The following is a 10,176-nucleotide window of genomic DNA, read 5'->3' as shown; positions in this document are numbered from 1 at the left end:
CCATTGCTGATTCGAAGTTGTAAACTGGTGTGTATTGCAGATTTATATCAAACAATCACTATTATCCTTAGCCCCCACAGTGGGCGCCAAACTGTTTACCCGAAAAATCAGATAAAGTTAAATTTGAATATGGTTCTAAAGATATGTGATATAAATTGATACAAACCGTATAGAGAAATAGTAATATCTATGTTCTTGACTATGAGGATGAGAATAGTGAGCAAGAATAATGAATAAGATAAAGTAAAATTAGCATAAGGGGATATCTTTCAATATGAGAAGTGATCTTTTGTTACAGTGTGTCAGATTGCCTTATGCTTACAAGGATTCTCCATTTTATAGTAGAGGGATCCTACTTTATTCACAATAAAAAAATATATAGTGGAGAACCCACGATGAATTGTCTCTTCCTAGATTCCCGCCAAGATTCTCTCCCTTAGTGTGGTTGTAACGGCTCTTGTCTGCGAGCTCGATACGGGCTCGAACTTGTTATTGGGTCGAGCCCTCGACTTTGGCTTGAGTTCGACCTTCGGGGTGGGTGTAGCGCATTTCCGACCACCCTCACGTTGTCTTGCAGATCGACTTGGTCGTGGGCTCGATAATAGTATCGAGCCGACTCCCCGATCAGTCTTTGGAACTTGAGGCTCGTTTGTACTATCTTCGGGACTCATCCCAAAATTTCACTCCGGTTGCAGACCATTCGGACTCGATCGAACGTAGAAAGGCCGAAATCTTTTTCGGCCTTATACAATTTGTTTAGTGAATTTTTATTCGAATGGACCCATGACCTTTATATGTATATGTTTAGTTGATTTCAAAAATAATAACCTACAATAAATAAGTAAATATATATATATATATATATATATATATATATATATATATATATATATATATATATTTTACAAGTTTACTTCCATCGGGGCATTTGCATTTATACCTAGTTTTTGGGTCAACTTTTAACTTATACCCGCTTTGCAAAAAAAATTACAAGCGTACCCACTTTTCGAGTAACTTCAGACATACGGGCCTGAAGTAACAAAAATTTATGTCTAATGTTTGAACTTCAGAATATTTTGCCTGAAGTGTAGCAAAACTTCAGATATTTTTGCCTGAAGTTTGGCCTGACTTGCAAAGGCAATCACGCAAACTTCAGTTCATAGTGCAATGACAAACATCGGCTCAATAAAACTACAGCATGTTTTGACTGAAGTTTTTATTTTGTAATTGCTGAACTTCAGCATTCTAGAAGCTGAAGTTTGAACTTCAGTTCATAGTGCAATGGCAAACTTTAGCTCAATAAAACTACAACATGTTTTGGCTGAAGATTTTGTTTTGTAATTGCCGAACTTCAATATTCTAGGAGCTGAAGTTTGTTTTGTAATTGTTGAACTTCAGCATTCTAGGAGCTAAAATTTATTTTGTAATTGCTGAACTTCAGCATTCTAGGGCTGAAGTTTGTTTTGTATTTGCTGAACTTCAGCATTCTAGGAGCTGAAACTTTTGTTTATATTTGCTGAACTTCAGCATTCTAGGGCTGGAGTTTGTTTTGTATTTGCTGAACTTCAACATTCTAGGAGCTGAAGTTTTTGTTTATATTTGTTGAATTTCAGCATTCTTAGAGCTGAAGTTCTAAGTCTGCACACGGAAATGAGGAAGATAAAGTTTTAAAAAAAGAATTCAACAAAAGAACTTATTGTACATAAACGAAATAGTACTAAACAACAAGGAATTTAATAGATCATGATTAGCAGCGATTGATGCTGTTCATTTCAAAGATTAAAGAATGAAAAATATTTTCGACATGAAAACAAGTTACTACAAATAAATTAGAACCAAAAACCAATGTGCCTGTAAAGCTAAAATATCTAAGAAGTTAAATTATTGTGAATAAGACCAAACTGAACATAATGGGACAAGCAGATATATATGAATCATTAGGATAGAACGCATAACAATATCTCAAGATTCAGCATTCAGAAAACGAAGGAGGAGGAGGAGAAAGAGGCCTGAAGTTGTTTAAAAAGTGGGTACAAGTTAAAATTTTTTTAAAAAGTAGGTATAGGTTAAATGGGGGCGACCAAATAGGACGCCCCGTGCAATTTTTACACTTCCATCCCTTCCGTGTATGTATGTTAGTTTGGGTTAATTGAGCTTGTGGCCCATTACAATTTAAAAAAAAAATCAATTCTCATGAAATTTTTATTTTTACATATAAAAAATTGTAAATAAACCATAAATGACATTCGTAGCACCATTTTTCTTTTTGTTAAGGGCTTGACATTCCATTAAGCAACTGAATAGTGAATACTACTAACCGAACCTACAGATCTAGAAAGAGTAGTGAGTTCGGTAGTAAAAGAATTTTGGGTGACTTTGGTTTCTCCGAAGGATTTCTAGTTTCTTGTCCGCATATCATTTGCTGATTCGAAACTCAGTTCGCAAACTTTTCAGCAAGGTAATATTGTCAGATTCTTCTAATGCGAATCTTTTCTCTTTAGTTTAATCCTTTTTTCTTCTTTTTCATTACCATATGTTTGTTACTGATTTATTGTTTCCTCTCTCCTTGGTTTCTTCCTCTCGAATTAACTGCTTCTGTGAATTTCCTCTATGCTATCTGTTATACTATGCCCGTCCATTGTATTCTTAATTGAGCTGAACTGGAAAGTTGTTGAGATTTTCTCAAAGTTTTTGGTTTTCTTTGTCATGCTGTTGAACTTCAGATAAAAATCTGCATCAAATATTGAAAAATTGAAATAAAAGCCTGCAAAACTCTTCTAAAATTTCATATCAGCACATTGACATACAAGAATCAATTGTTCAAGTTTTGTATTTCAATTCCCTGACGATTGGAAACACATCAGGGAACAGGAAAAAAGAAGGGAGACGGTGGCCTATAGTAAGAGGCTAACTGGGCTGCAGATAAATTAAAAATAAATGTCTAGTTTAAAACAGTTACTAGCAAAAATTAATGTATTAGGATTAAGCTAAATTTAATCCAGTAAACCATACTGATTACTTGCACCACGTCCGTGATGGCTATAGTTTCTGTTTTCTCTCACCAGAGCAAATTGTCGAAGGGTGTTGTTATGCTGAGTTTCTTGCCTCTTAGGACCCGTTTGGCCATAGATTTTGCCAAAATAAACTTAGGTTTTATTTGGCAAACACATGTTTGGCCATAGATTTTGCTTATATTTTGGCCAAATCCCAAATCCCAAATCCAGCTCAAATCCCAAAATAGCTGGTTTTGAGCCAAAATATCACTATTATATTCTTTAAAAATTGCCCCCGACTTTTTTATTTTATAAAAGAGCCCACCATTTATTATTTTGTAACGATGTTGCTTCGTCTTCTCGGTCATCTGATAGTGTATCATGTAGTTCATTATAAAAATGATAATTTTGTATCAAATTTATTTATGTTCAGGACTATGGTTTGTGATAATATAATGAATGTTATTGATAATGGTACTGTTGGGTATTTATGATAGTTTTTAGAACTTATGGGTATAAGTCATGTTTCATGTTTTTCCAAACCAAACTTCACCCAAAACAGATGTCCAAACACATTTTCATCTTCAAACCAAACTCCACCCAAATCAGATTTTTCAGAATAAATTTGGGAATCTATGGCCAACGCTAGCTTAATATTTGCTTAATGAATGTATATATCTTATCTTATTTGAGCACTTGAGCCTTTCGAGTAGATAGAAGCATTCATATATTTGACGGCACTCATCTGCTTCTCTATCATTGCCTCGGGACAATTTGAGATAACTCTATCTCTGGATCCATCCCTGATTTATTGAATTTGTATTTTGGTTAAAAGGGAAGGTTATTTACAATTTGAGATAAATGGGCTTCTCTTCTTAATTCTTGCTCATCTGTTTCCAATTATATCTTGCAGAAATGCTTGTTTTGGCAAGTTCAGTGTTTGGCTTATCCCCAACATGGCCACTGTGCAACCCATCAAAGAGTAAGCAATACTCTAGTACACCCATCTTTAGGAGGCTGACTTTAACAAGATGTCAAGCCAAAAGATGGTAAGATTTTCTTTGACAATTTGACGATCAGTTTCTGTGCAATTCTAAGGGTTTTCACTAGGTTAACTCTGTTCTTGACGCTAGCTGTGCTTGTTATGATATGTACAAAGAGCTAGTTCCATATGCCAATGCGTGGTCTTGGCAAAAGGCCATTGTCGACAAGAGGAAAGCACAAATTGAAAGGAATGAGGATCTTGCGGACACACTCATTGTATTGCAGCATCAGCCGGTTTATACGTTGGGTACTGGTAGTTCTGAGGAGAATCTACATTTTGACATAAAGAATGCTCCTTTTGAATTGTATCGAACAGAACGTGGAGGTGAAGTAACTTACCATGGCCCTGGTCAGGTACATTTCACTTGCTGCCTACTTCCCCAACTATCTTGATGCAGTCTGATCCTCATTTTTCATAGTATACTCCTCTACCGACTGAATAGGTTGTTTTTAATGCTTGATGACATTGATTCAAGGGCTTGCAAAGTTTCTATTCTAAGTTTTCTAATCAGATGTTTGTAAGTCAAAATGGGGCTTTGACAAGACTGCTGTTATACTCCAGTGGATAACTGCTGGGGCAGGGATGTTTAGATGGAGTTAGTTTTCCCCTTTTTGAAATGTATTACTTAGGATTTGCGTATGTGCTTAAAGACTTCGAAAGTAGAAGAATGATGTGTTCGTTTGAGCTCTTACATTTCTGACATATAATGCTTTTATCTGAAATTGTAGCTAGTTATGTACCCAATCATCAATCTTCGATATCATAAGATGGACCTTCATTGGTACCTCAGGAGCCTTGAGGAGGTGATCATACGAGTTCTTTCTTCATCATTTTCTATGGAGGCTTCCAGAATTGATGGCTTAACTGGTGTTTGGGTTGGTAAGTTCTGAATTTTCATATCATTTAGATGGCCTATATCAGTCGGCAATGGTATTATCAGATATTTCTTGACAAGAGTTTAAGATGCTGTGGTTATAGAGGTTTAGGTGAAAATAGTTCGTTAAATGTTTTGTATTGAAGGTCCCTCACGTGCTCTGGGGCATGTGAATTGCATTGGTGATTTAGAACATTTTCTCGTAGGAGTTGGCTAGTCAAGGAAGCTGGCCATTTCAACTCAATTACATTGTTGTTTTTCCCGTTCCACACACCTCGCACATGAACCTTTTCTTCTTCCTTTTTTTAACCCTCAAGTTTTCTGTATTGTTATTATTACATCTCTTAATTCTGAAGGGAGGCATGAAATACTGGTCTAACACTGGCTTCTTTCAGAGGGTCGCAAATTAGCTGCAATTGGTATCAGAGTATCTCAATGGGTCACGTATCATGGCCTAGCGCTGAATGTCACCACAGATCTGGCACCCTTTCAGCAGATAGTTCCATGTGGGATCCGTGATCGTCAAGTTGGAAGCATAAAGGGATTGCTGAAGGAGTTCCCGGTCTCTACAGAAAACCATCAAGACGCTGATGATGTCCAACTCATTGATATTGCTCATAAATCTTTAGTTAAGGAGTTTTGTGAAGTTTTCCAAGTTGATCTCCATTGTATACCTACACCTGTCTTAAATTCTAGCAGAGAAACCCTTCTCCTGGCTTGATTAGGGAAAAGACTTATTCTTGAAGGCGAAATTATTCAAGAGATTATACAGAGAATGATCAGATTAGTTGCAATATTTTCTTTTCAAGTCATTTGTCTGATCAATCTAAATTGTGAACTTGCAATTTTGCAATTGATACTTTAATATGGATGCTGGTGCGTATCCAACATGTATGTCACAGATTAAGTGTTTATTGTCATCAAACTCATTATTCCTAAAACATACTTGTCTTCTTCCTTTTTGGATAAGTAACAAACTTGTTTACTAGGTGTAATGTGGTAGAAAATTCTTTTGTTTTATTTGGACATTTGTTCTGTGGCTCCGTTTCTATGTGATCTGGAGCTACAACATGGTTTGCTTCCTGTCTGGTTTCGATCTGCAAGTCAACAACAACAACAAACCCAGTGAAATCTCACAAGTGGGGTCCGGGAATGGTAGTTTGTACACGGACCTCACCCCTATCTTATTAGGGTTAGAGAGCTTGTTTCTGAAAGACCCTCGGTTTCGATATGCAAGTCATTTACCAAAATTCTGCCAGTAATAAGTAGCTCAAAAAAGAAGTGGTATCAGGACCAAATACTGCATCAGATAATTTGAACTAATGCAACCCAAAGTTTCTATAAGACAAATGAGAAAAGGATCAACATCTCTTCATCTACAAAGATTAGTAGTTTTCAGAAACAGGTCTGGAAGGAAAGAGCCTTTGAAGAAATGTAAGCAACGACCATAAGCAAGTTATTCCTAAGACTTGGAAAGTCACTATCAAAGCAACCAATGCACCATTTCTATCAAACAACTCGGGCGTGACAGGAGCTCCGCTCATGGCAAACATCAGCTTCTCCACAAAATGTACGGATCTTGTCAACTGATATATTCTGTAAACCTGCACATATTCGAAATCCTCAATTCCTGTTCTACTACCCCGAAAATGAAAAAGGAAAAGAGTAGCATTATGCATACCTCAAAAATAATTGGCACCACGGGCCATGAAGATGATTCATGTCTGTCAAGAAATCTCTCGAATAAATACTGTACCAAACAGCCAAGCAGAAAAGGAGCCACTGCAACCAAGCCTGGCAAGCCAAGTGAAGGCCAGGTAACATAAAGAGCAAAGAGCGGGGCAAAAATCTTAAACCCCATTACAAAGAAAGCAGATGTTATATATCCCTTTAGCCCAGTAATGAGGCTCCATCTCTTTGCACTGAATTGTAGATATGGCTTCTGAACGTGGTCAGAGACCCGAAGGTATGTCGCAAGGCCAATATAAAACATGACCTCAGAGAAAAATGAAGACACAATTTCTGCAAAGACATGTAGATTTCATTAACTTTTGGACATGTATAAAAGCAGGTGCAGCTAATCGTGTTCATCTAACTATGTTCACAATCCCATGGCTCATACAATTTGGAAAATCTCAGTTCTAACGATCTGATAACATGCTACCTTCTAGTAATGGTAAAATAGGAAGAGACTCTATTACATGATACGACTCTTCGACCAGCAAGATGCTTTTAGGTGGAAGAAAACTGACAATAATATCAATATTCAAGATATCATAATGTTGTTGCTTAACAGCTTAAACAAGCAAGCTACACATCAACCGAGCTTGCCTATTAAAACTATCATAATTACCAGAACGTATCCAGCTAGCCCCAAGTAACACTTTAACCTACAATTCAAAGTTGGGCATTTTTACTACATGCAGCTGATACAACAATCATAAACATAAAAGCAGAGGAATCTTCTGAGACACTTAAATCTTGTTTTCCATCAGCTTAGAGCATACTGCTAATTACATCTAGTGGGGATGTATCTAATTAACCATTTTAATTGTCTGAGCTAGTAGCTTCTACTCTCCGTGAATGAATAGAATAGATGATTGCTAACAAACCATAGGAACTTATATGCGTTATCCCAAGAGAGACAGACAGTTCATGATCGGAGTACCTCCCTTGATAAGACGAGTATTTAATAGGTATCAGCTAGATAACCACAACATTCAAGCTTAAGAAATTAGCATTGTCCCACTTCTTTGTTCATTGACAAGCTAAAAAAATTGTTCCTTTAATCTGAAAGGGAGATATCCTAAATCAAGTTACAAAGTTTGACTAAATTATTCCTCATTATACCATCAAAACATTCAAAGCTGATGATTGGTTAACATCATTTCTACAAATTTATATATCCAATCACTAGATTAGTCTGCACCACGAATTGCATATCCAGTCAATGGTTACAGATATCAGCATATATAAAATAACAACCAACTTCTAACTCAACCTTTTACATACCTGCAAAGGTCGCGTTCTTGATTAAGTCATCAACTGCGACAGCAATGAAGAACCGAGGAAGCACTAAAGAAGAGATCAACGCAATAGGAGCAAGAACCCAGAGAAAGGAGCTTCTTTTTTCCTCAAAAGGGGCTGACACCAACTTACTTTCCTCGATCAGTTGGTGAGTAAGCCCGTGGAATGAAACAGAACCCGATTTACCCCGAAATGGTTCAGACCCATTACTGGCGATTACGCTTACACTCCTACTTTCCCTGCCATCATAATTTAACTTCTCCGGAGGACTAGAATTAGAGGCATACACTATCAACCCCTTCTTCAGTGATGGAATAACTGTAGTAAAAAATAGACCATATTGAAGCAAAGCAAAAAAGACTATATTTTGAGGCAATATAGAGGTACATAGAAGAGGAAATTAGAAAGAGAGAAAGGAACTTTGCATTCCAACTACGCACAATAGTATCTTTAAAGCAATATAGACACTCCAACAGAGGAAAATTTCAAAGAAACAAGAAAATTTACATTTCAACCCAAAATATTATCTTTAAAGCAACAAAATAAAACCCAAAAAAGAAATTGAAAGGAAGCAAGGAAATTTACATTTTCAACCCAAAATACTATCTTTAAGTCAATAATAGGCATTCGACAGCGGAAATTGCAAAGAAAACGAGAAAATTTACATTTCAACCCAAAATATATCTTTAAAGCAATAAAATAAAATCCAGCAGAGGAAATTGAAAAAAAAAAAAGGAAATTTACATTTCAAACCGTTTTGAGCAAAAGGGTTTCTTTTCTCCAATCGAACATAGCTTCTGCCATTGTTCTTCCGCACCAGAGATGACACAGAAACCTAAATAGAATTAACAAAATTTTACAAGTGTATATACAGATAGCTATAGGCTAAAAAAAAAATACTTACATTGTGAAACTGGAATTGAGAACATTTGGGGATTGAAGCTTCATGTTGAAGCAAAGAACAAGCAGATTGCAGGTTCATATTTTTTTTATTTTTTTTTTAAGGATAGTAGTAAACCCTAAACCCCATTTGAGAGCCTTTCTTTTTTTCTTTTAAATTCCAAGTATTAATTTACAAAACCTCCCCGTATGTTTACTATAATGACACATGGCCTCATGCAGTTTGCAATATTACGGACACGTTATCCCGCATTTGAACATCTACGTGAGACTAGGCGTGTTCATAAAAATCCGAAAAATCGAACCAAACCGAAAACCACAAACCAAACCGACCAAAAAAATTAATATTTTTAGGTTTGGTTTGGTTTTGGTTTTAAATTTTAAAAACCGATCAAATTTGGTTTGGTTTTAGTTTTAATAAAAAAAAAAAACCGAACCAAACCGACTATAAAAGTAGCTATTTAAATATATTATTACACCTATATATATGTATATTTTTATATAAAGTTTCTAAAATTTTATGGTACATATTAGTCATTTATATTTTTAGTCTAGTTCTTTGCTATTATAATAATCTAATTCTTTGCCTTGTAGTTTGATTGGTAGCTTTCTTTTATTAAGTACAAAAATTTATTTTATGTTAAAAATAATCGATTTTTAATTGAGTACTTAAGTTATTCATCACTATTTGAGTCAATTATCATCAATATATCTTGGTAAATGATAGATTTCTCAAAGAGCAATTGATTTGATAGCGTTACGTTGAAAATGTACTCGCCGGAATATGCGTTTGGTAGTGTATGTCTCATATTTAAGAAAAAACCGACAAAAAAACCGAAAAACCGACAAAAACCGAATCGATAAAAAAACGACTTAATTGGTTTGGTTTGGTTCCAATATTTGAAAAACCGACTTACTTAGTTTGGTTTCTTTTTAGGGAAAAACCGACCCAAACCGAACCATGAACACCCCTACGTGAGACTTACTAACAAGTGAGACTTGCTCAATTGGTAAAAGCGCATTCACCCACGGCCATTACGTCTTGGGTTCGAATCACTTTTGGATGAGAAGTGTGAAAATACTGTAGATCTTTCTAATTTGGGAGGGTTAAAAAAAAGTGAGACTGTGACCAAAGCTACAAAGCTGCTCCTATTTGTCTATTTTTATTTGACAGTTTGGTCTTATACCTTTACAGCTTGTTTGGATTGTTGTTACATGTCGTTTCATAATGTATTGTATTGTTTGATGAATACAATGTTTGGATAGATTGTATCGTTTGCTATTTCATGATGTTACGCACTAACAATATGAAGAATAAACTTGCAACATTACTAAGA

At 35.6% G+C, this 10,176-nt stretch overlaps 2 protein-coding genes across 4 annotated transcripts; one reads left to right on the top strand and one right to left on the bottom strand.

Annotated features, from left to right (window-relative positions):
• Positions 1 to 2,244: 2,244 nt before the first annotated feature.
• On the top strand, positions 2,245 to 5,853 carry LOC104108642 (octanoyltransferase LIP2p, chloroplastic-like). Its single transcript, XM_009617723.4, has 5 exons — positions 2,245 to 2,458; positions 3,907 to 4,042; positions 4,127 to 4,391; positions 4,767 to 4,917; positions 5,308 to 5,853. Exons 2-5 carry the CDS (start codon positions 3,909 to 3,911, stop codon positions 5,631 to 5,633), a joined length of 876 nt encoding a protein of 291 aa, XP_009616018.1. The 5' UTR covers positions 2,245 to 2,458; positions 3,907 to 3,908; the 3' UTR covers positions 5,634 to 5,853.
• A 346-nt stretch (positions 5,854 to 6,199) lies between these two features.
• Positions 6,200 to 9,007, bottom strand: LOC104108641 (uncharacterized). 3 transcript variants are annotated; one of them, XM_009617721.4, is made up of 5 exons: positions 8,844 to 9,007; positions 8,684 to 8,774; positions 7,925 to 8,257; positions 6,594 to 6,934; positions 6,200 to 6,516 (listed from the first exon to the last, which is right to left on the bottom strand). In XM_009617721.4, exons 1-5 carry the CDS (start codon positions 8,919 to 8,921, stop codon positions 6,298 to 6,300), a joined length of 1,062 nt encoding a protein of 353 aa, XP_009616016.1. In that variant the 5' UTR covers positions 8,922 to 9,007; the 3' UTR covers positions 6,200 to 6,297. The 3 variants fall into 3 exon arrangements, with proteins under 3 accessions (XP_009616016.1, XP_009616017.1, XP_070056318.1); XM_009617722.3 differs by having other exon boundaries at positions 8,684 to 8,747; positions 8,844 to 9,004; XM_070200217.1 differs by lacking the exon at positions 8,684 to 8,774 and having other exon boundaries at positions 8,844 to 9,000.
• Positions 9,008 to 10,176: the final 1,169 nt, after the last annotated feature.

Source organism: Nicotiana tomentosiformis, chromosome 4 (genome assembly GCF_000390325.3).
Source record: "Nicotiana tomentosiformis chromosome 4, ASM39032v3, whole genome shotgun sequence".
Taxonomy (NCBI): domain Eukaryota; kingdom Viridiplantae; phylum Streptophyta; class Magnoliopsida; order Solanales; family Solanaceae; genus Nicotiana; species Nicotiana tomentosiformis.
Note: the sequence above shows the minus strand (reverse complement) of the source record. Positions and strands in the feature narration are given on the sequence as shown.

Bases quoted from the DNA above. Each gene is read 5' to 3' on its own strand.
- LOC104108642 (XM_009617723.4), top strand. From the start codon at position 3,909: ATGCTTGTTTTGGCAAGTTCAGTGTTTGGCTTATCCCCAACATGGCCA. The intron at 4,043-4,126 runs GTAAGATTTTCT...TCTTGACGCTAG, and splicing joins AGATGTCAAGCCAAAAGATG to CTGTGCTTGTTATGATATGT. The intron at 4,392-4,766 runs GTACATTTCACT...CTGAAATTGTAG, and splicing joins CTTACCATGGCCCTGGTCAG to CTAGTTATGTACCCAATCAT.
- LOC104108641 (XM_009617721.4), bottom strand. From the start codon at position 8,921: ATGAACCTGCAATCTGCTTGTTCTTTGCTTCAACATGAAGCTTCAATC. The intron at 8,258-8,683 runs GTAAATTTCCTT...TTTTTACTACAG, and splicing joins TGCTCAAAACGGTTTGAAAT to TTATTCCATCACTGAAGAAG. The intron at 6,517-6,593 runs GTATGCATAATG...GAATATGTGCAG, and splicing joins TGGTGCCAATTATTTTTGAG to GTTTACAGAATATATCAGTT.